The sequence below is a fragment of the Mastigoproctus giganteus genome, chromosome 2 (genome assembly GCF_048544385.1).
Source record: "Mastigoproctus giganteus isolate SK-2022 chromosome 2, ASM4854438v1, whole genome shotgun sequence".
Classification (NCBI taxonomy): domain Eukaryota; kingdom Metazoa; phylum Arthropoda; class Arachnida; order Uropygi; family Thelyphonidae; genus Mastigoproctus; species Mastigoproctus giganteus.
Genome location: NC_143576.1, coordinates 37,703,848 through 37,730,547, shown reverse-complemented (window position 1 = coordinate 37,730,547; position 26,700 = coordinate 37,703,848). Strand labels below are relative to the sequence as shown.

Below are 26,700 nucleotides of genomic sequence, written 5' to 3'. Positions count from 1 at the left end.
TTTACTTACAGTGGTGTTCAAAGAAAGTGTATCACCCCTTAAAATTGTAATTGTAGTCAGAATAATGTAAGGATATGGCAGTATTTCTTTAGATAAGATTGACACACATAGGTGATGAATAATATTGCATAAGCTGTTACTTTCAGCTATAAAAGCATGCTCTGAAAGAGTTGCAGTCATTCCTTGCTTGTGTCAGGATAGTGAATTACGTGCAGTTGACACTGCAAAGAAAGAGTGCTATTGTTGCTTTACATGAGGAAGGATGTTTTTCCTGTAATATTGCTTATAGAGTGTCTTGTTATCAGTAGATTTCTCTCCAAATTCAAGAATACTAGTCTCAAGAAAACGAGTCTCTACGCCAAAACAGGACCATGTTTTGGAGTACTCATGCCTTAAAAACCGTAAAACTTCTTCATCTGAGCTGAAAAGAGAATGGGAAGAACATACAGGAGTGGTAGCAAGTGCAGTAACAGTTAGAAGATGCCTCTACAAAAATGGACTTGTAGCCTGTCATCCTAAGAAGAAGCCCCTCCTTACACAAAAAATGAAAAAGCTCCAATTAATTTGGTGTAAGGAGCATGTCAAATGGACCTCTGAGCAGAGGAGGTCAGTTATTTTCTCGGATGAGAAGAAATTCAACCTGAATGGCTCTGATTGGAGACAAACGATTTGCCGTAGACGTGGTGAAGAACACCATCCAGACTGTATGGTGTCTACAGTGAATTCCCTACCAGCCAAATGATACGGGGTTGCATTTCGTATCGCGGAGTAGATCACCTGCAGTTTTTAAAAGGTTCCATAAATGCCAATGGATACCTGGCTATATTGGAAGGCAAATTGCTGCCAACCATTAGGACCATTTTAACCTGCCAAATAACTGCATCTTTCAGGACGACTCTGCTCCTTGTCATCAGGCAAAAAGGTAAGTAGGCACTTCTGTAGTAAATTTAGCTTCATTTCTGCATTAGAGGTTTGACAGTAATGTGTTAACATTTGTTACAGGTGAAAAAATGGTTGGAAGAAGAGTCCATTACAACTCTTGGCTAGCCAGGAAATAGCCCAGACCTGAATCCTATAGAGCAGTGGTCTCAAACTGGTGGCCTGCGGGCTGCATCTGCCCCCCTGAAGCAATTTTACACGGCCTGCGAATACGTTTCAGTTATGTATTTGTTGTAAATACAGTGCTTATAGTTTTAGAGACATAGAGATATGGACTGAGCTTATGTGTGCGACTGCTATTGATGGAAAAAAAGATAGAATGAATAGGTTGGGGCTTTGTCTTTGTCACTGTATGCTTGTATGCCAGGACACATGACTGGAGTAAGGTGGGGAGAACTTCCCACGTCGGTACAATCCGTAAATTTAGTTCACCAGCCGACAGTTGGTGGCGCTTCAGTATTCTGGTGTTTCCGATTTTTGTATTGAGTTGGTACTTCTTGTATATACAGTATTTTCCTTGAGTCAGTCACTAGTTGGTTAGCTGGATGCACAGCTGCGCAGTTCATATTGCTATATAGATGGAGACAAACTAACGTATGGCTTATAAAACCTGTTTATTTAGGCTTGTTGTTAGGTCTACAATGTAGATCTAACGATAAACGATAGGTATTGATTTAATGTAGATTCTACATTATATATATACCTATTGTTTAGAATTGTGCATAGCTTTTGAGTGTTGCTTTCATATGAAAATTCATCTTGTTAAATTAAAGTTGTAAATAAAATTATAATAGTTATTTTAATTAAGAGATTAAACTGCAAACCATGTTTTTAACAAAGGGCAAAAGAAAAGTGGACGAAGAAGGACGTGTTTTTCGAGATAAATGGGAAATTATGTACTTTTGTGGTGTTGTGCGCAATAAAATTGTATGTTTTATTTGTAATATGGGAATATCAGTTCCAAAAGAATACAATTTTCGTCGCCATTACGAAATGAATCATAAAGAAAAATTTGAAATGTTGGAAGGCAAATTGAGGGAAGAAAAGTTACAGTTAATTTTTGCACTATACATTGCATTATTCATCAAAAAGCACTTTGTGTCAAAAGTTTGCAGATGGATAATGTTATGGAAACAGTAACTAAAACAGTAAACTTTATCCGTGGATGAGCTCTGAATCATTGAGAATTTGTTGCATTGCTTGAAGAAATTGAAAGTGAGTACGGAGAAATGATTTATTATAATGAGGTGAGGTGGTTAAGTCGAGGAGCTGTATTAAAACGTTTTTTTTGATTTAATAAATGAAATCAAAATTTTCATGACACAAAAAAATAAAACCATTGACGAGCTACATAATGATACATTGATAACAGATTTAGCATTTCTTGTTGACTTAACTGCCTTTTAAATATTCTCAATAAAGAGCTGCAAGGAAAGAATAAACTTATCACTGACATGTATGCTTGTATTAAAGCTTTTAAAGTTAAATTGCAATTATGGGAAACACAACTGGAATCAAAAAATTTTGTACATTTCCTACATCTTAATTCCTGCCCTATTATTTCAAATGAAAAATCTCAAGGATATGCAAGAAAAATAGCATTATTACGACAAGAATTTGAAGAAATATTTAAAGATTTTAATGATTTGCAGTCCGATTTTTACATTATTTTCATTACCATTAAAAACAAACGTGAATAACGCACCAGAAAATCTACAAATGGAGCTAATTAATTTACAGTGTGATTTAAATCTTTAAATCAGTTACAAATTTTTGCATTAAGAATAATCACTTTGTTTGGGAGTACATTTATATGTGAACAGTTTTTCTCGCAGTTGAAAATTAATAAGTCTAAGAAAAGAACCCGATTGACCGATGAGCATCTACAATCCGTGATGAAGATAGTTTCTAGTAATTTTTTTTCCAAGGCTACAAACTATATCAGAATCGAAACGCCATCAAGTGTCAAGTTGTAGTAAGAAATAAAGAAGTTTATAATTATTTATATACAAACATATGTATTTTTTCTGTATGTGTCGAAGAAAAATTTAACAAATAAATTAATCCAAACTTATTATAAACTTACATGCAACACATCACACAAACGCGTAACACCAGGTTATAAAGGGGTGGTATCCATACGTTAGGGATAAGTACGATGCAATATATATATATATATATTCACTCTCATTTTGTTAAAAAAAAATTCCGGCCTGTCAGCTGCTTTCAGATCGTGCATTCAGCCCGCATGCACTTTGAGTTTGAGACCACTGCTATAGAGAACTGTTGGCATCGTGTGAAATCTGCAGTTGGCAGAAAGAAACCAAAGATGATTTGTGAACTTCAGGAAGCCATAATTCGAGTTTGGAATCACAAACTATCAGTTGATTATGTTCAGAAATTGGATCTTGTCACTGCATTCACAGCATACTGCTGTCGATGCAGTCATCAGGGCCAGAGGCGATTCAACTAAATATCAGTTTGCACCTGGTGAACTTGTCATTTTGTTTTACACTTAAAATGATAAACTCAAGCAAATTGAGCGGTTCTGATAACATTTCAGCCATAATGCTCGTGTCTACTAAAACAAGAGAATGGATGCAAATATAAAGCTTGCAAATGCTCATTTTGAAATATTTTAGACCCTCTGTCAAATATTACTTAGCTTTTCCTTAACTGTTAATAAATATCTTTTGTTTATAGTTTGATTTGTGATGCTAGTCATTAATGTGACATACCATCGCAAAAAAGGGTTAGAAATGTGAAATTCCTAGGTGATGCACTTTCTTTGAATACTAGTGCATATAAACTGTAAAAGGAAGGGGATGAATCAGATTGTTCTACTTGATATCGATGGTTTGACTGTAGATGATCCTGCTCAGATAGCTGCCAAACTGAATAAGTATTTTGGCTCTACATTTATAAATGAAGAATACTGTAGGTAAGTGCAGGACAGAAGCTTATTAAACTCTAACAGGGAGTTTAATGATTTTGTAATAACTGAGAGCATTGCGGAGGAGAAATTGTTGAAATTAAACATAAGAAAGGCAACTGGGGTGGATGAGATCTATCCAGTTATATTAAAGCAAGTGGAAAAGGAGTAAGCAAACCCTTAGCCATAATTATGAGAGAATCCTTGGGCTCAGGGGAGGTCCCCACGGACTGGAGATGTGCAAATGTATCCCAAATTCACAAAGTGGGATCAAAGTGTGACACGAGTAATTACAGACCAGTTAGTTTAACTTCTGTTCCCGGTAAAATAATGGAGTCACTGGTTAAAGATGCATTGCAGGATCATCTAGACAAGACTGCAGCAATTATTTATACACAGCATGGGTTTGTTAAGGGAAAGTCTTGTCTGACAAATTTGATTGGTTATTATGATGTGGTTAAAAAGGAACTGGATGCAAAAAATAATTTTTATATCATATACTTGGATTTCAGGAAAGCTTTTGACAGTGTTGCGCAAATTGGAGCAGAATGGTATTAAGGGTAAATTGCTACAATGGATAAAAGGACGGTTGAGTGGGAGAAGACAGAGGGTGGTAATCAATGGGTGCTGCTCTTCGTGGACTAATGTTATTAGTGGAGTCTCACAGAGTTCGGTGTTGGGTCCACTGTTGTTTTGTATATTTATGAAGATGAAGGTATATCAGGCTTAGTGTCGAAGTTTGCAGATTATACAAAGGTTGGCAGGGTTGTTAATGATAGTAACGGCAGTGTGCTACTGCAACAGGATCTAGAAAATTTGGGCACATGGGCTGAGAAGTGGCAACTGAAGTTTAAACTTTACAAATGCAAAGTACTGCATATGGGTAGAAGTAACCCCAGAAAAACGTACCAACTTACACTTAGCATTAGCATTAGTATTAGTAGAGGCATATGATGCAAGAAAGCAAGCTTATGCAGCATCAGCCAAAAAAAAAAAAACAAAACAAAACACACGCTCCCATTTCACCCCTCCGTTCGTTCCAAGTACTTGTCCAGCTCAGCCTTAAATTTATTTAGGCTATCAACTTCCACAACAAAGGATGGAAGTCTGTTCCACCAACCAAAAACCCACTGGCTAGAGGCAAACTTCTGCACCTCTATCCTACATTTGTCTTTTCTCAATTTGAATTTATGCCCTCTCAAATAATTATTCTGAGCAAGAGGAAGAATTCCATCAGCATTGATGCATGCTCAAGCCATTAAAGGTTTTATACACCTCAGTCAGATCACCTCACAGGTGCCTAGTCTCCAGACACTGTAATTTGCAAAATATAAGCCTTTCTTTGTAAGTCTTTTGTTCCATTCACTAATCTTGTTGCCCTCCTCTGTATTCATTTCAACAGCTCTACATTCTTCTTAAAATGAGGCCTCCAGACTTGTATACAGTACTCAAGGTGTGGCCTGACCATTGCCTTATATAAAGGAATAATCACCTCCTTATCCCTGCTAGAAACATTCCTGTATATCATTGACAAGACACTATGAGCTACTCTTGCAGACCATTTGCAGTGCTCAGAAAACTTCATATCTCCCTGCACAATTATCCCCAGATCCTTTTCGTTCTCTACCATTGAATTTATGTAGTACCACAGAGTTGATACGTCACTCTGAGGTTGCTGCTTCCCATATGTACTACTTTACATTTGTCAATGTTAAACTTCATTTGCCACCTCTCAGCCCATCTGCTCAACCTTTCCAGATTCTTTTGCACCAGTATAGCATAAGTAGTGTCCTCAACAACCCTGCCATCCTTTGTATCGTCTGCAGACTTGGACATTATGCTTGATATGCCATCATCAATATTATTTATAAATACAGAAAAGCACAATGGACCCAATACTGAACCCTGAGGGACTCCACTAATAACATTAGTACACGATGAGCAGTGTCCATTGATTACCACTCTCTGTCTTCTCCCCCTCAACTACCCCTTTATCCATAGCAGCAATTTGCCTCCAATGCCACACTGCTCCAATTTGTGCAGCAGTCTTCCATGTGCAACAGTCTCAAAAGCCCTTCTAAGATCCAAATATATGATATCAAAGTTATTCCCTGCATCCAGTTCCTTTGTGACCACATCATAGTATTCACTCAGATTGGTCAGGCAAGACTTTCCCTTAACAAAACCATGCTGTGATCATCTACACAAGACTTCAGTATAACTGAAGTCGTGTGTAGATGATCCTGCAGTGCTTCTTTAACCAGTGCCTCCATTAATTTTCCTGTAACAGAAGTTGAACTAACAGGTATAGAATTACTTGTGTTGTCCTTTGATCCTCCTTTGTAAATTGGGGTCATATTTGCATATCTCCAGTCCATGGGTACCTCCCCTGAGTCCAAAGAAGCTCCCCTAATTATGGCTAAGGGTTTGCTTACTTTATTTGCTGCCTCTGTTAATATAACTGAATAGATTCCATCCACCCCGGGTTCTTTTTCATGTTTATTTTCAAGAATTTCTCCTCCACTTTCCTCTCAGTTATTACAAAATCATCCAGCTTACTTCTAGAGTTTAATTCACCTCTGGCATTCCCCACCCTGAATAACTCCTCCTGGGTGAATGTAGATGCAAAATACTCATTTTGTTTGTTAGCCTCCTGAGCAGGATCATCAACAGTTGACCCTCAATATCCAGTGGACCAATCTGTTTCATCCCTTTCCTTCTCGTGTTTACATAGGTAAAGAACTCTTTGTTGTTTTTCTTTGCATCCTTTGCCAACGATTTTTCATAATCTGCCTTTGCCTGCCTAATCTCCTTTGTGACTTGGTTACAGATCAGCTTATCTCTATCATAGGCTTCCACGTCACCCATTAATTTATATGTATCCCATGCATTTTTCTTCTCTGCCACATGTCTCATTAGTTCATCTTACATCCATTTAGACCTAAACCTTGAAAAATATTTCTTAATTGGTATGTAAAGCCTAGTAGCTTCCAAATAAATTCTTTGAATGCTTTCCATTTTGAATTTGCTGTTGGTAACATCATCAGTTGGTCCCATCGTATAGAATTTAAATACTGTCTCAGACCACCGTAGTCAACTTTACGAAAGCAAAAACCGTTCCCTTTACCCCTGATGGTAGTTACCTCTTTGAGTAAATCCCACTTCAGTACGCTGTGATCACTGCCACCTAGTAGTTCCTTTATCTGCAGATTCTTAATGCATGAAGAATCACTACTGATAATCAGATCAAGAGTATTACTGCCTCTAGTTGCCTCCCAAACATGCTGATGTAGAAAACAATCATCCAATAAATCCACAGAAGCCTTGCTAGTGTGTGTGTGACCAACCCACAAATTCCAGTCAATATCTGGGAAATTAAAATCCCCCATTATAAGACTCCGATTTACTGGCCCACTCTATTTCCCTATACAGTTTATTATTATACTCATCAGAGTCAATAGGCCTATAACACACTGCTACTCTCAATTTTGATCTCCCAATGCTTATGTCACACCAGACTGACTCGGCACTGCACTGCACTGTCCAGCGATGTCGACTGGCTTCAATTCCTTGGATTTTATGTGTTTCTTAACTAATAGTATAACCCCTCCTCCCTTCCTATCTTGTCTGTCCTTCCTGTATACATTGCAGTTCTGCATTCCTTATATCTGTGTGACACCACATCCCTGATATCCAAACAATATCTGCCTTTGATGTTCTGAGTAATATCTCAAATTCATCAAATCTATTTACCAAACTCTTAGCATTGGAGGTGCAAGTATACATGCACCTGTTCCTATTCTTAGCTACCCTAACACGACCCATGTGTTTACTTGTACCGCAATGACTCCCAGAAGGCTCTGATTTACCCTGCATCTTGTTTTCCAGGTTCCTTCTCATTCCAATAGAAGCAGTGCAAGAATCACTTTCACCTCTGCCAGTGGTTACTCTTAATCTATTAGTCCTTGTATCCCCCCCCCCCCCAAGCTAGCAGTTTTCTGACCCACGAAACTCTGCCTCGATAGCATCAGCAAATATTCTTGCACCCTTTTTATTTAAGTGTATCCCATCCCTGTAAAAGCAGTGTCTCCTGTTAACAAGTACAGACCAGGCTGAAAAAAATTCTACCCCTTGTGCCTTGCACAATCTTTCCAGCTTCAAATTGATTGACAAGGCTCTCATCATATACTCCCTCCTATCGTGTCTGGGCAGAATTGTAGACACTTACAAATTCAACCCTAATCCAGACTTTTTTCAACATTGACCTGTACTTGTTAATTAATTCTGCCGGTCTCCTACTCTTAATATCATTAGCGCCAACATGTACAACAATATCACCCTTTGTTCCCTTTAAAGCTCTACAATATCTACTCTACAAAGTCATCAACCTTTGCCTCTGACAGACATACCCTGGTCCTGTTCCACCTATCCTTTTTACATAGCATATTCCCGTTTCCCTGACAATAGAGTCACCGACAACTGCTGGGACCAGTGCATTCTGCCTTGGGGGTTGCTGCTGTTTTGCATGATGATCAAGTGCAAGCGCTGGCATTGATGTGTGCAGCTGAGAATTTGTTGGGCCCCTCAATTTAGATCCTTTGAGGGCATCCACCCTCTTTCAAGCTCTCATATAGACCCATAACAACACTGAGTTGTTGCCTCATTTCCTCACACTCCTTACATCGTGCGCACACAAAGACTTCCCACTTAGCAGTATCATGTCCTGTACCTGATTGCTCCACAAACATCAAGCAAGCAGTGCATTTTAAAAGGCTGTAATTCAGAGGGCAACTGCCCCCCCTTCAGTTCTGCCCTGAGCCACAGCACTCCATTTAGCTTGAGTCTTTTGTTTTGTTGCTCTGGTCTGGGTCATGATTCTGATTCAATTTCAATAAAATTTCAATTTCAGTACAAAATAATAACCCTAAACTTGTATCCCAAAGCAGTTGTAACACTATATATCCATATATATTTTTTAAGTGTCAAGTATTATCTTGGAGTTCCTTTATATAAGTTCCATATCAAGGTATGTTTTAATTAATTATGTTACATGTGTAAAATCTATGTCGTTATATGTATTTAATTAATGCTACAATTTAATTGACAATGAAGTTCAACAAGATTAATAAATTTACTGATTAATTGATAATATTATATACTATACTAAGCTAACTCTAGCTAGTTAGGGATATAACGTTGTATCGTATAACAATTAACGGCAAGTTACGAACTGTAAATCTACGGACACTTAAATATTAATTAACTTCCAAAATCTTGCTGTCTCAATTCAGAATAAATCAAGGATCTTGCCTAGGTTAATAAGCTACTTATAGAAAATAATTTAATAGAACAATTAGTCAATAAAGCGGCTAACTATGGCTAAAAAAACTTCTGGTTCACTGGCTCTGCAAAATTTTTAAACCGCGTGGATTGGATATCCTTACCGATACTAAGTAATAACCTACAAAATCTCTATATACGTTAAAATGTAAACTAAGTATCGTTACTAGGAATATAGAGCTACTCTAGAAAATAGGGCGCCTCCGTAGCCAGGTGGGAAGGAGCAGCAATGCGTAGCACACACTTCTTGATTAGACCTGGGTTTGAGCCAGTTACACTTAAATATTAATTAAAATCTTGCTGTCTCAATTCAGAATAAATCAAGGATCTTGCCTAGGTTAATAAGCTACTTATAGAAAATAATTTAATAGAACAATTAGTCAATAAAGCGGCTAACTATGGCTAAAAAAACTTCTGGTTCACTGGCTCTGCAAAATTTTTAAACCGCGTGGATTGGATATCCTTACCGATACTAAGTAATAACCTACAAAATCTCTATCTACGTTAAAATGTAAACTAAGTATCGTTACTAGGAATATAGAGCTACTCTAGAAAATAGGGCGCCTCCGTAGCCAGGTGGGAAGGAGCAGCAATGCGTAGCACACACTTCTTGATTAGATCTGGGTTTGAGCCAATTACCACCAAATATGGAGGACGCGGAAAAGTCAGGGAATGACCACCGCATATCCTGGAACAATATGGCCGTAGTTGCTAATGCTCCTTAAAAAAAAAAAACCCTCTAGAAAATAAGTTAATATGCTAATTTAAGTTAATAAAACAGAAAAAAACTTCTCTATGTTCCTCAGCCGTAAAAACTTCACCTGCACAAGGCTACTCTCATTCCCAACTTTTGGTGGTAGAAAATGAAAAAGACCTGGGAGTAATTGTGCAGTCAGATGTAAAGTTTTCTGAGCATTTAAGACAGGTCATGGGGTTGAAGGGATCCTCTTAACAAGAGAGGCTTAAGTTCTGCAAATTGCAATGCTTGGAGACCAGGCACCTGTGCCTAGTCTCCAGTGGGTGATCTGATTAAGGTGTATAAGGCCTTGAATGATTTGAGCACGCTGAATTCTGATGGGATTCTTCTACTTGTTCAGATTACGAACCTAAGGGGGCATAAATTCAAATTAAAGAAAGACAGATGTAGAATAGATGTGCGGAAATTTGCCTTTATCCAGTGGGTGATCAATTGCTAGAACAAGCTTTCATCTGTTGTTGTAGAAGTTGATAGGTTAAATAAATTTAAGGAGGAACTGGACAAACATTTAGAGGGAATGGTTGTGTGAATTTTTTTTTTTTTTTTTTTGGCTAATTCTGCATGCACTGCTTTCTTGCATCACATGCCACTACTACTACATCTGTCTGGAGGCTTCATTTTCCGATGGATATAGAACTGCTGAAATGGGTACAGAGAAGTGTAACGAGATTGTTGAGGGGAAAAATGAGTGCTCTTATCACAAACTGCTTCAGTTTGGCAAATTGCAGCATCTGGAGACTAGGCACCTGTGAGTTGATCTTGTTGAGGTATGTGAATAAATAGATTGTGCAAGCCGAATGCTGATGTGATTCTTTCCTTTGCCCACACTATGCTTATGAGGGGGCATAAATTCAAATTGAAGAAGGATGGTTGCAAAATAGATGTGCATATGTTTACCTTTGGCCAGCAGGGGGTTGATTGCTTCAACAAATTTGCATCTATTATTGTTGAAGTGGATAGCTTAAATAAATTCAATCAAAACTGGACAAACTATTAGAGCAAATGGGTTGGTGAAACACTTTTTTTTTGATTTATTTGTTTTATTTTATTTTATTTTGGCTGATGCTGTATCAGCTTGCCTTCTTGCATCATTTGCCACTACTAATACTGACACTTAAAAAAAAGGTCTATTAAGTGCAATGTTAATCACATCAACAGGTTACACAATGCTGTTGATGTGATTTTATTCTGATGTGATTATTATTATTAATAGCCATATGGTGCAAGGATGCCCGAGGCTTATGCTGCACTGGGGGGGGGGGATTCCAGAGAGAGAGAGAGAGAGAGAGAGAGAAAAAGAGAGAGAGAGAGAGAGTCTAAAGTAGAAGGGAACCACCAAGAAAGAGAAGAATGATGATATCCAGCTCAGGACCATGGGTGTACCAAGCCCATACTCATTGAATATGGTTTTATAACAATAAATATTTATTATGCTCATGGCAGGAGCCCTATAACTTTATGAACAAATTTGGTAAATTGCAGACATAGCTGAATTTATACTGTGGATTCCTAAGACTAATGCTGGTTTTCTGATGTCAGTTGAAGTTTGCAAGCTCCAAATAGTTAGCAAGTTGCCAACTGAGTTTTTGGGTGCATTATATTAAATATTATATTTCACTTGATGCATTATAAATATACTTCATGAAAAGAATTCTATTTGTAAAATCAATTTGCCATCCAATTAAACTGTTTAGAAAACAAGGTTTTTGAAACAAATTGATAAAAAAAAAAAAAAAAAATTATCAGTAATTTTAAGTATCATTATAAAGGTAAAGAAGTAGCTGTTCTTCAGATCAGTTCTTTCGGTATCAGCGTGACAACCTACCAGATGCTTTTATGAAAGAATAAAATTAATTGATGAACAGTGCTCCTTAATTTGAATACTGACAAGTGCACAAGAATGCTTGAGACATAACATATCTTGGCCTTTTAATATTCCTTATATCAATAATGCTGAGTGACAGAGAAAATTCAGCCATATGGAGAAAAAAAAAAAAAAAAACTGGTTAAATTCCTGATGTAGCTTTCAAAATACTCTTGACAGCCAAGTCTGAACAATAGTGACATTGTTATAAATAAAACTACAATTTATGATTTCAGAAGAAATGCAGTCTGCTGTAGTACTTTTCTTGAAGCAGTCTTAATCATTTGATGTCTATCAGACAATCCAAACAGAAATCTACAAAGAGAAAAATATAAGGTTTGTAATTTTTTAAAGCATGCTCTACTGATGCAGTGTATGTCTGCATTTTAATATGAAATCTATATTTTGTCAGTGAAGTTTAATTTGTAGAGCATTTGGACCTTAAGAAAACCCTCCTTGTTTTTTACGAAAATGTGTTTTCCTCCTGTTTTTTGGGCAAAACTTCATCTCATAATCATTATTAATCAGTCAATGATTTAACTGATAAAATAATTCATCTTATTGGTGAAAGTTAGTAAAAGTTAAAGCTTGTGAGAGTAAGACTTTTTTTTTTTTTTTTTTGTTTATAAAAATTTTCTATGAAGTAAGGATCTGGCAATGGCAAATAAAAAAAAATCTGAATAGACATTATTATTATTATTATTATTAATGGCCATATGGTACAAGGAAGCCTGAGGCTTATGCTGCACCAGCCAAAAAAAAAAAAAAAAAAAAAAAAAAATTCCCAAGTTACCCCCCTGTGAGAGAGAGAGAGAGAGAGAGAGAGAGAGAGAGAGAAGTAGAAAGGAATCACCAAGAAAGAGAAGAATGATGATATCCAGCTCAGGACCCTGGGTTTGCCAAGCCCATACTCACCAGATGTGAGCCCCCGGGGTGAATTATATAGAAATTTTTCTTATTGTCTCGAAATGCAGTTTTTTTTAGTACTATAACATCCCAGATTTGAGAATAAGTGTAAAACAAAAATAAATAAATCAAAATTGTGAAACAATTTTTATTCCATACTCCATTAATTAGAGTTTCTAAGTTGAATGATTGATATTTTTCAAGTAGGTGGAATATGTAGTATACAGACATTTTTCATAGATTTTTAATTCTTGTTTCTGTTTTTTTACATTCCCCTCTAGCCATGGCATTTTTTGTGAAGAAGAGCTGGACGATATTACACTGTTTTTAAAACGACTGAGTTACATTCAGCATAATCTTATTGGGCTGCCTCCGTTCAAATCAGACAGGTTATTTATCTCGCCAACTGATTTTTGTCATAGAGTAGTGCATTATTGTTTGAAGTATAGTCTTCTCAAATTTCTCCATTTATTTGTAACCAACGTTTATAACAGGTAATAGTAATACTAATAGTATATAGATTACAACTATAAATAATTTTATTTCATTTGTTTTATTACACAATAATTGAAAATTATTTTATGCCCGCTAAATTCCTAATATTTCATCTTAGTTTTTTTATTGTTTCTTGGATTTATATAAATAGTGAAACTTCGATTATTTTTTTAAGTGCACAAACACAAAGTGAATTTGATTTGACAGTTCAATTTTCTTGTTGCTTTTAAGAATACAAAAATAACTTTATTTTTGTGTTTTTTTTTGTAAAAAATAACAAAAAAATTATAGAATACAAAAATAACTCCATGTTATTTCACACAAAAATTGCATATTTTATTTTTTAAACATTGTTTATGTAAGAACTTTTCAACTACATTTGTAGTTATACCAGTTAAATAAGTTATTCTGGGCATTTGATGCATAAATCTTTGATTCATTCAAGATATTATCCTTCTCAATTTAAGACCATGACATAAGTATAATGTGTATTTGTTTTGTTTTATTAAAAATTTCCTTAAAATTCAATTTTCTTCCCATCTATTACGTGATTTTGCAAAGATACTTTCAGCTTGTATCTGTGTGCAGAATTCCTGTTTGTAGAGAAAACTGCTGAAGGAAACACTTCACTGTGTTTTGGGGAAGTGTTTCCTTTACCTTTTACATTTCCTTTAAAGGTTAAAAAGGCGAGGTGACAAAATACAGCCGTGCCTGACACCATTACTTATTGTGAAAAAGTCTGTGTTTCCTATGCTTGTTTTCACAGTTCCTTCCTGTTCCAGTAGCTTAATCAGCTGAATTATGTGGATTGCGAAACCCATAATAGTCATTGTTTCCCGTAGTTTCTCATGTTGAACACAATCAAATGCTTTTGCATAATCTATAAAACACAAAATGACTGGAACATTGAATTCTTTGCATTTTTCAATAATCAGTCGTAGACTTAAGATCTGATCTCTGGTTCCTCTAAACCCTTCTGAAACCTACTTGCTCTTCTGGCATTTCTTCTTCAAGTTTTCTTGAGATGCTGTTTAATTGATTTTAAGAAGAATCTTGCTAGTGTGAGAAATTAGGCTAATAGTCCTGTAATTTGAGCAAATTTTCAGATCTTATTTTTTTGGTAAGGGGATGAAAATTGATTTCTTCCAATCTGATGGCCACTGTCCCATTTCCCAAATTTTTACAATCATTTTATGAAAAAACTCGGCACCCTTCACACCTGTAGCTTTAATCAATTCCAGGTGACTTTCCACATGTTCTCTGATGGATTTTTCGACCTGTCTTCAGTGAAACTGGTTCATGATCACACTCTTGAAAAGGGGTGTGACAGATCATTAGTGCCAGCAGGTGCTCGGAAGAGCTGCTCACAGTATTATTTCCACCTTCCTTTGATTGTGTTCTCCTCTGTTAAAATTTCCCCCTTCGAGTCCTTAGTTACATTAAGATTTGGTCGGAACTTTTGTCTTAAGGACTTAATTACATCATACATCTTTTTAGTGTTGTTTTGTTTATTGTGGTATTTGATTTATTTACATTTTTGATTGATATAATCCTGTTTGTCCTGGCTTAAACAGCACTTTATGACTTTGCTTAGTTCCTGATATTCTTCGTTTCCTTGTATACCCTGGTCTTTTGCAGTTCTTCTCTGTTCAATACGTTTAAAAGTGTCCTCTGTAATCCAAGGTTTCCTGATCTTTGACCTTTCTTTAATGTGTCTATTTGCTGAATCCTTAATAATGCTTTTTGTATATTGTCATCTAATTCTAATAGAGCTTGAAAACAATTCCATGTTTCAAACATATAATCGTTTGGAATATTTTCTACATCCAATCGTCTAGGGAAAACCTTATTCATGAAATTTTTCAGCTTCATCTTGAAAATGATGTGGAGTAGCTGATGATCACTGCCACAATCTGCTCCAGGAAGTGTTTTTGCTCTGATTACACTGGAACGCCACCTTTGCTGCATAAGGATATAATCAATCTGATTCCTTGTTTTTGATCAGGAGATTTCCATGTGTAGAGCCTTCTAGAGTTCTGCTGAAAGCAGGTGTTACATATGACAAAATTTAATTAAACTTTCACTCCGCTCATTTCTAGTGTCAAGACCAAACCTGCCACATTCCGGACTAGAAGAAACTGTCTTGTCTACTTTTGCATTAAAATCACGCATGAGTATTAAAACATCCTTTTTTGGGAAGAAAAAATAGCTGACTGGAGATTTTCATAATAAACGTTCATATCTTTGTCTTTGGTTGTGGATGTCGGTGCATATGCAACTAAAACTGTGAGATTTACTGGCTGGCTCTGAAGTCTAACCATCATAATTCTACTATTAATAGGATTGTATCCAAGAAGAGACCTTGGATGTTCCTTATTCAAAAGGACAGCGATACCATGTTCTTTTACTTGGTCAATTTGAGAAAAAACAACCAAAAACTCATTTTCAGTTTTGAAATGACCTTGTCCTTTCCACATGACTTCGGTTGCTCCTAAAATGTCAATTTTATACCTATCCATTTCATTGATGCCGATATACATCTTGCCTTCTTTTAAACTTTTTACATTCCATGTGGCCATGTTTACCCTTCTCTTTCTTAAATTTAATTTTTCAGGGCACACAGTGGCATCCAGGATCTGGTTAACAGCAGTTTTTGGAGTTGTGTTTGTTGTGGTCTCTGTGGCATCAGATAATGTGGTGGCATGCCATTGCCTACCACATGGCCGATTTTGAAAGGGGCCGGCTTTAATCATACGAAGAGTCATCATGCATCTCACGAGATGATCAGGAAGAGAAAGTTGACTACAGCAGAGCCCTGCTTATTGCAGAAAGGCTGATTACAGCTGGCTTTCACATGGTTTCCAGAGGTTGTCATTTATATATAATGTGCAGTCTCTTAAAAGTTTAAATTTATTTTCTTTGCTTAGTTATTTTGGTCCTGTGTACCAAAATGTCTCTCTGTGATCATGTTATGATGTACTGTAAACAGTTTTATATCATTAGAAAAATTTAGTGGTAAAGTAACATTATGGTGACAGAATGCAAAACACATCCTTTTTTTTTGCCAGATTAGATATCAGATCATTTAACTCTTTATTTCATAAGTGCTACGGGAACAGACAATGTAATTAATCATCCTTTTGGTAATTTTATCAAATGATTAACTTTTGATAGGGGGAATTGAAGGGCATAACTGAGTCACACATAAGTACACTGAATAAAATAAGTGGAATGCTTCAGTTCTTGTGATTAATGTAAGAATTTATAAAATTTTTGAAACTTAAACAAAACCTTACGTTTCAAACTCTTTATACTAGGTCTTCAACCCTGGTAAGAAAATAACTAAAAATGTTTAACTTGCATGCCTAGGGGGGCCTTTTATTACAACTATGCCGATCTGCTATGCTCTTATACTAGAGCAGTGGTTCCCAACGGGTAGTTCGTGAACCCCTGAGGGTTCATGAAAGTGTTCCGGGGGTTCACACTAAACATCCTATAATGGCGTCTGCTTAGATTTACATAGGTATATTGTTGTAAACTACAAATATAACTGATAATAAACAATAAAGTAAAATCAAATTAAATAAAAAGTAAAGTAAAAAGTAAAAATTGCCAAAGAAAAAACCACATCTCCCACAATTCCTTATAATTAGTTTGCTATCTTACAGTATATCATGTTAAATAAATGTTTTCTATACTAATTTTTTTTTTTATGTAAGGTACTTTTTTATTTTTATTAGAACTTATAGTACTTAGTACCGTGTATGGGTTTAAAAGTTGAAAGAAGATGCCTGTTGACATTAGAGTTGAACTTCTGTTGATTGTAATTTTCAGGAAATACATAAGAAGGAAGATTGTTCCAGAAAACGAAAATTGAATGAATAAATGAGGAAGAAGAAAAGTTGGTTCTGTGAGTTTGAACTTGGACAGTAAAAGGATGTTGACTGTTTGCGGCACGTGTTCGGATTGCTTTGAAAGAGTGAGCAGGAATTATTGAAGCCATTTCAGAAGAACAGTGCCCATGGAAGTATCTATAGAAAATTCTATTAGACAGAGAGTGGAGAGAAACTTAGAGATGAGACTGTTGACCGGCAACACAGTGGTATCGTCATGGTCCTCCCCACACTGGGTGGAAAAGACCCGGGTTCGAATCCTGTCGATGAAGCAAGGAATTTTAAGTGACCCTAAGATCATAATTTTTTTTTTTTTTTTTTTGTTAGAGATGAGACATTAATTAACCTAACTGTCCTCTTTTGAATGGAATCTAGAAGCCTGAGAGAGGTTTTGGGGACACTGCCCCAATGTGGGAGCAATATTCCTTGGTAGGCCGGATTTGCGATTTCTACATACACAACAACAGTTTGGAAGAAGAGTAACCAGATGTGTGAACAATATTCCTTGGTAGGCTGGATTTGCGATTTCTACAGACTCAACAACAGTTTGGAAGAAAAGTAATGCCAAGAGAAAAAGAAAAAAACAAGTTTTTTAGATGCAGAGGAAACAATTTTAAAATAACTAAATGCACAAGGCATAATACATTAAGAGTTTAATATCTATATAATATTGGTGTAGGTAGATACACCATACATAACTCTTAAGAAACTACGATGGTAGTGTGAGAGGCATCATTTACTCATATCTCATATTGTGCTCTTCCTTCACAACGAGTTTCCATGGTATTGCACTAACTCGAATAAGTAACGCTCCACTAGTAGAGAAGACTATTTTTACTTATTCTCAGTGAGTACCACCACCCAGACGGCACCGTTTCAAAGCTATTGGCCTATCATCGGTGGGTGGGCAGGTCATGTCTGCAATACCCTGGTATTGCAGACATGACCTGGTATTGCAGACATGGTATTGCAGACATGACCTGGTATTGCAGACATGTTATTGCAGACATGACCTGCCCACCCACCGATGATAGGCCAATAGCTTTGAAACGGTGCCGTCTGGGTGGTGTTACTCACTGAGAATAAGTAAAAATAGTCTTCTCTACTAGTGGAGCGTTACTTATTTGAGGTAGTGCAATACCATGGAAACTCGTGAAGGAAGAGCACAATATGAGATACAGCGTAAATGATGCCTCTCACACTACCATCGTAGTTTCTTAACAGTTATATATGGTGTATCTACACCAATATTATATAGATATTAAACTCTTAACGTATTATACCTTGTGCATTTAGTTATTTTAAATATTATCATATAAATCTTTTGGCATCTCTCATATTGTGTGATTATCTTCATAATTGGATTGTCATGTTTGCAATACCAGGGTATCTGCCCACCCACCGATGATAGGCCAAGAACTGGAAAGCACATCTGGTTTAATCAGGATGCCTACCTGCCAACTGATGAAGGGCAAATAGCCAGAAACAGCACCGGTGGGAAGAATTTAATGATCTTTGTGGGACCCCGATTGGGTAATAACAGTCCTCGGTAGTGGGGACGCATTGCCCAGTTGGGGTTTGGAGCTTTGAGTTTGTGTGAGAATTAAGACTAACTAACCCTTTCATTCTTCCACGGCATCTTTTCCTCTTCTTCTCTTACTGTCACTTTCCTACCTCTTTTTTTTTTTTTTCTTTGCCCAGTCTCATAGGGATATTGAGTATAGCTGAGATCTTTATCCAATACTATTTTCAAAACGGTGCTGTCTATTGTTACTGAGAATAAGTAACAATAGTCTTCTCTATTAGTGAAGCATTACTTATTCGAGGTAGTGCAATACCATGGCAACTCATTGTGAAGGAAAAGCACAAATATGAGATAGAGCAAATGATGCCTCTCAGACTACTGTTGTAGTTTCTTAAGAGTTATCTTTGGTGTTATCTACACTGATATTGTATAGAGGAAACAATATATGTAATGTGCTTTATGCCAGGAGAGATTAGAAGTCAGGATAATCCCCAAGATCTTGCCTAAAAATCGGAGTGTCACCAAAGATAAGCATAGGAGCAGAAGAATCCTTTTTGCAAGATATAAGACAAGACTGAGTTTTAGAAGGATTGAAATTAAGTTAACCTTGCCCCACTGGAGAATTACCTGGAGATCAACATTTAAGGAAATGAAAGCAGATATTCAAGAAGTTGAAGCTGTTTGAGCAGGGCAAGGTTTTTCTGATTGGAAGGTGGAATGCAATGTCCTATCGTCAGCAAAACTACGGATAGGATTTCTGATCAATGGAAGAAGGTCATTAATATACAAGAGGAAAAGAGTGGGAGAAAGAACTGAATCTTGGAGAACACCACCATTAGTGGAGAAGTTAGAAGACAGAGAACTGTCTACCCTTAACCAGTGAGTGGTCAGAGATAAAACTGGATACTCAATTACAAAAAACAGCTGGCAAACCATGGGATGGAAGCTTATTTAGAAGACCTTTATATCAAACACGAACAAAAGCCTTGGAGGTGTCAAGAGCAACTGCTTGTGTTTCACCCAATTTGTCCATAAATAGGTAACATAAGCCAGAATATCACCAGTGGATCAACACTGACGGAATCCATTGTTGATCAGATGGAATGTTTCTAGATAGTTTAAGAGTTGTCAGTGAATTGATTTCTCCATTACTTTAGAAAAAGTAGAACTAATTGCAATGGGATGATAATTGGATGGGAGGGATTTGTCACCCTTTTTTAGGAACTGGCTGGATATGAGCAAATTTCCAAGCAGAAGGAAAAACACATTTGGAATAAGGAAGTGAAAAGCAGCAAAGAACAGAAGTAAGTTCAGGAGCTCAGATTTTCAGAACAAGTGGAGAGATAACATCAGGACCTTGCGTGTACACCAATACTTGCGTATACTTGCGTGTACACCAATGCTAGGAGTTTAGTAAATAAATTTGATGAATTTGAGGTATTGCTCAAAACATCGAAGGCAGATATTGTTGGGATATCAGAGACGTGGTGTCACACAGATATAAGGGATGCGGAACTGCAATTTGGGGAGTACAACGTCTACAGAAAGGATAGACAGGATAGGAAGGGGGGAGGTGTTATGCTATTAGTTAAGAAACACATAAAAACCAACGAAGTGAAGCCAGTCGACATCGCTGGACAGTGCAGTGTGGAGTCAGTTTGGTGTGACATAAACATTGGGAGATCAAAATTGAGAGTAGGAGTGTGCTATAGGCCTAATGACTCTGATGAGTATAATAAGGAACTGTACAGGGAAATAGAGTGGGCCAGTAAATCAGAGTGTCTTATAATGGGAGATTTTAATTTCCCAGATATTGACTGGAATTTGGGGGCTGGATACTCACACACTAGCAGGGCTTTTGTGGATTTATTGGATGATTGTTTTCTACATCAGCATGTTCGGGAGGCAACTAGAGGGAGTAATACTCTTGATTTGATTATCAGCAGTGATTCTTCATGCATTAAGAATCTGCAGATAAATGAACCACTAGGTGGCAGTGATCACAGTGTGCTGAAGTGGGATTTACTCAAAGAGGTAACTACCATTAGGGGTAAAGGGAGGGTTATTGCTTCCGTAAAGGCGACTACGATGGACTGAGACAGTATTTAAATTCTATACAGTGGGACCAACTGATGATGTTACCAACAGCAAATTCAAAATGGGAAGCATTCAAAGAACTTATCTTGGAAGCTACTAGGCTTTACATACCAACTAAGAAATATTGTTCAAGGTTTAGGCCAAAATGGATGTCAGATGAACTAATGAGGCATATGGCAGAGAAGAAAAATGCATGGGATACTTACAAATTAACACATGACACAGAAGCCTATGATAGATACAAGTTGATATGCAACCAAGTTACAAAGGAGGTTAGGCAGGCGAAGGCAGATTACGAGAAATCCTTGGCAAGGAATGCAAAGAAAAACAGCAAAGAGTTCTTTACTGATGTAAACTCTAGAAGGAAAGGGATGAATCAGATTGGTCCACTTGATATTGATGGGTCAAGTGTTGATGATCCTGCTCAGGTAGCTAACAAACTAAATGAATATTTTGCATCGACATTCACACATGAGGAGTTATTCAGCGAGGGGAATGCCAGAGGTGTATTCAACTCTAGCAGTAAGTTACAGAATCTTGAAATAACTGGGAGTAAAGTGGAGGAGAAACTGTTGAAGATAAACACTAGAAAGGCACCCGGGGTGGATGGGATCTATCCAGTTATATTAAAGGAGGCAGCAAAGGAAGTAAGCAAACCCTTAGCCATAATTATGAGAGCTTCCTTGGACTCAGGGGAGGTACCCATAGACTGGAAATGTGCAAATGTGACCCCAATTCACAAAGGAGGATCAAAGGCTGACACAAGTAATTATAGACCTGTGAGCTTAACTTCTGTTCCAGGAAAATTAATGGAGGCACTGGTTAAAGAAGCACTGCAGGATCATTTAGACAAGACTTCAGTTATAGCTCAGACACAGCATGGTTTTGTTAAGGGGAAGTCTTGCCTGACCAACTTGATTGGATACTATGATGCAGTCACAAAAGAACTGGATGCAGGGAATAACTTTGATATTATATACTTGGATCTTAGAAAGGCTTTTGATACTGTTGCACATGGAAGACTGCTACACAAATTGGAGCAGTGTGACATTGGAGGCAAATTGCTGCTATGGATAAAGGGGTGGTTGAGGGGGAGAAGACAGAGAGTGGTAATCAATGGACACTGCTCATCGTGGACTAATGTTATTAGTGGAGTCCCTCAGGGCTCATTGTTGGGTCCATTATTGTTTTCTGTATTTATAAATGATATTGATGATGGTATATTGGGATTAATGTCCAAGTTTGCAGACGATACAAAGGTTGGCAGGGTTGTCAAGGACACTACTGACACTATGCTGCTGCTGCAACAGGATCTGGAAAGGTTGAGCAGATGGGCTGAGAGGTGGCAAATGAAGTTTAACATTGACAAATGTGAAGTACTACACATGGGAAACAGCAACCCCAGAGCAACGTATCAACTCTGTGGTACAACACTGACAGTGGTAGAGAATGAAAGGGACTTGGGGGTGGTTGTGCAGGCAGATATGAAGTTCTCTGAGCAGTGCAGACGGGCTGCAAGAGTAGCTCATGGAGTATTGTCAATGATATACAGGAATTTTTCCAGCAGGGATAAGGAGATGATTATTCCATTGTATAAGGCGATGGTCAGGCCACACCTAGAGTACTGTATACAGGTCTGGAGGCCTCATTTCAAGAAGGATGTAGAGCTGCTGGAACGAGTACAGAGAAGGGCAACAAGATTAGTGAATGGAACAAAGGGGTGCTCTTACGAAGAAAGGCTTAAGTTTTGCAAATTACAGTGTCTGGAGACTAGGCACCAGCGAGGTGATCTGATAGAGGTGTATAAAGCCTTGAATGGTTTAAGCATGCTCAATACTGATGGGATTCTTCCTCTAGCTCAGAATAATCACCTGAGAGGGCATAAATTCAAATTGAGGAAAGACAGATGTAGGATAGATGTGCGGAAATTTGCCTTTAGCCAGCGGGTGGTTGGTTGGTGGAACAGACTTCCATCCCTTGTGGTGGAGGTTGATAGCCTAAATAAGTTTAAGGCTCAACTGGACAGGTATTTTGAACGAACAGAGGGGTGAAGTGGAAGTGGTTTTTTTTTTTTTGGCTGATGCTGCATAAGCTTGCTTTCTTGCATCAAATGCCTCTGCTAATGCTAATGCTAATGCTAAAGTTCAGGAGCTCAGATTTTCAGAACAAGTGGAGAAATAACATCAGGACCTGGAGCTTTCTTAGCATCAGATTCATCAAAATCCTTCTGATATCCTTTTGACAGAAGACCACAAGAGGCATTGAATGGAGTGTACTGAGTGAGAATGGTTTGAGGTGATTTACTAAGATCATTACATGAGTTGGAAGAAAAATAGGATGCCAGCAGGTCAGCCTTATCTTTGGCTGATGTGGCAACAGAACCATCTGGTTTTGACAGGAGTGGGAACAGAGATGGGCAAAAATTGCAGCCAATAGTTATGGCAAGAGACCAGAATGAGCGGCAACCATTGGACAAGAAGCAAGTTTCTACTCTTAGCCTGTTCGAAATCTAGTTTGGACCGATTAATAATTGCTTTACAACGTATAAATGATACTTTATAATAATAATTATTATTATGCTATGTAGCTTATAAAACGTAGTACTAGAAATATTTTGTAATAAAAATTCAGAAATATTATACAATTTCAGAGAATATAGGCATGGTGGTTCGCTTTAAAAATATTATGTTGAAAGGGGTTTGCGATAAAATATATTATTTTGAAAGGGATTCGTGAGTCAAAAAAGGTTGGGAACCGCTGTATTAGAGAAACATATTGTCCTTAGATGTTCTGAAGTTGTGATACTGATGGTTAATGAGTACATTGAGAAACTGATTAGAATGAAACCTCAGCAGGAGAGGTGGGAAGGTTATTTGATCTGCTGACCTGACCAGACCTGACTTTCTTTGTTAGTAAATCTGGCTCATCTATAGAGGGTCCCAGGATGTTTGATGGCTGAGAGTGAAATTGGCCTGGGTCACTGCTTCTGGCCCCATCACCTTGGTTGGGGTGTAGATGGGGAATCATTGTATGATGCCTGCTTGCATGTCTATATTGAACAGGGGTGAGATAGGGGAAAAAGGAAAGTTGGAGTGGGGATAGTTCTTCACTGGAAATCCTCAGACTGTCCCTTTCCCAAGATGCCCGAGATGTGGTGTACTGGGTGGGCTGCCAGAGGCAAGCATTGGCAGTCCATCCAGCATAATCCAAAGAACATCAGGAACATGGGGAGCATAACCATCTTCCATAGCTTTCTTTGTTCTCAAAGCTACTCTACTGACCAATAAGTTATCCAACAGGCACTGCTGTTTGGATGTTTGGGGGGGGGGGGGGGGGCTGGGAAACTGTAACCCCATTCCTAAGAATTTGCTTCACTCACTTTTTTTTTTATTGCCTGTGGAGAGGTCTTTACAGGCAACAAAAACTAAAGTAAATCCTCAGGGCTACTCCTCTCTAGCTCTGGTCCCTTCATCTCCCACGTAAAGGTGCCTTGAGGGGGGAGAAAATCTCATTCTGATGCTTTGTTCTCTGCTAATCAGCTTCTTTCACTCATCAACCTTCATTACATCCTATCCAAAACAAAGTGAAATATAGTATTTATGTCAAGACTGTGCCAGTGTAGCTCTAATAAATGCATATAAGCATGTGAGTTACTGTATTTAGTTATTCATTTTCTTATTACAGTTAAACTTGAAGAAGAGATTGAAATGTATGGATTTGTTTAGGTTTTAAACATTAATAAATTCTTAAATTTAAACAATAAATTCACATACAGTGAGGTGTTCCATTTACTTTATTTTATGATTAACTTTGTCTTTTAAATAGGGTTTAAGATTTGACTTGCCAAAAAAAAAAAAAAACTTCCCATAATAAAAGCCATAATCCAGAATATTCTTTGCATGACTGATCTGATACTAATATTACATTTCAACAGATAAACAAAGTAATTGATTCTCTTTTTCTAAACATACTCACTTGCTGAAAGAAAAGATTTAAATAATTTAAGGAATAAAGAATGTTGTTGTTTGTTGTTTGGTTTTTAGGAGCATTGGCAACTAAGGCCATATTGCTCCAGGGATATGCAGTGATCATTCCCTGACTTTTCCGCATCCTCCGTATTTTGTGGGGACGGGCTCGAACCCCGGTCTAATCAAGAAGTGTGTGCTACGCACTGCTGGAATAAAGAATGTAAACTGTTATTTGAGCAAGAAATAGTTTTTTTTTTTTTTTTTTTAATACTTCCATAGATACAGCTAAAAGTGTGGTAATTCTCAGTACCTCTAATTATAATTGCCTAAGGAAGTGAGCCAATCAATGTGTACAGCAGTGGTCCCAGTTAGGGACTAAAGGAGCTATAGCTCACCCCATGATATATATATATTTATTTTTATTTATTATTATTTTTTTTATTGCGACATAATGGTTAAAGCTCAGTGGTCCCTTGACAGCTGCCAATGCTGTGGGTTTACCGTGGAGAATCTTTTTCACTCAATTTGATCCTTCCCCATCGTAACATAGTGTTTCTTCATATTTTTGCAAAAACTTAGTTTTTCTCCATTTTGTTTTTCACCAAAAAAAAAAAAAATAAATAAATAAATAATAAAATAAGACTGTTAAATTTGGAATATTTTAAAAATTTTGCAATTTACTGTTAGTTTCGTTAATGAATTGGCATCAACTGTATCGTGATGATGAGTTCTGATTTTTATTACCTTAAAAATATCAAAACATGATGAAAATATGTCATTAAATTTAACCAAATATGACCTTAAATATGACAAAATAATTTACCTTTACATACCTTATAAATGATATTTACCTTATTTATTCTTTTTTCAATTATTCTTTTAAAGCTGTACAACGATTTGTTATACAAATTTCTAACAAGTAATAAAATGAAAATATCACAATTTGCAAGGGATTTTTTGAAGTATAATCATTAAAATAAATTTTTTTAAACATACAAAAACCAAAATGTATAGGCTAAGGGACTAGGCTACTGACACTTAAGTTGCTAAGTACTTTACATTCCATTGTGATACCTGTATCCACTCCAAATGTTTTGGAGTTAATCTCCTGTCATCTGCTAGTATTTGCTTGTAAGCAGAGAAGGACTTCTCAGCATCACAAGATATGATCGGGGCAAAATTAAATGCCTTAATGACATCGAGAGCTAGGGGAAGTCCCTCAATGCCTTACCCACTAAAACTTGGGAAATTTTGCATATGGTGGGATAAGCCGGCTTTCTAGTGAAAACTGCATCTAGTTTATTAACAATTTTCTCTCCGATTTCCCCCCGGAAATCGGAGAGAAAATTGTTAATAAACTGTCCTCTAGTTTTTGAGTGATCTCTGTAGCCTTAATTAGAGGTGTATCTTTCGCCTCTCGTTTAGTAATCGAGGAAGATAGAAAAGAGAAATTAATGTCCATATAAGTGACATTGTGGGATACTTTCTCCTTAGCAAAAATTTCCTGTGCTTCAGATGTGAATTTAGCTTCCTCGAGTACCAAGTTGTCAATTACCTGTAAATAAAAATGAAATTATTTATGGCTTTAAATACCATGTGTTTAAGTTTTTAAGAACTGTACTCTTGAGGGTGCACTTGTTCTGCTACATGGTGGACACTATGGGCTAAACAAATAAGATGTATCATGATTGGAAAAAATACCTCCAATGCTTTCCTGGCTTTCAGCATGTAGGCTGCTGAATCTGTTAATAAAAGAAGAAAACGATCAGCGTTTACACTGTCCTGCCACAAAATACTTGAAACAAATAAGTAATTGCATATTAATTTATTATTTTATAAATTATACATTTAAAATTTTAAATAATTAAATAATAAGTAAAAATACAAAAATATTATTTTTTAGTTTAATTTTAACCGAGCAGACTCCCATTCCAATGTAGCAGCTATCATTCGATCACAGAGATACTGTACTTACCGAAAGAAT

General features: G+C 36.9%; 1 protein-coding gene across 1 annotated transcript in view; it reads left to right on the top strand.

The window, feature by feature from the left end:
- Positions 1–26,700, top strand: part of LOC150089271 (spatacsin-like) — a 542,060-nt gene that overhangs the window by 256,641 nt on the left and 258,719 nt on the right. Inside the window, exon 11 of the mRNA XM_090389930.1 lies at positions 13,020–13,232. Coding sequence (XP_090246056.1) covers positions 13,020–13,232 — 213 coding nt within the window. The remainder of the gene's footprint in view (positions 1–13,019; positions 13,233–26,700) is intronic.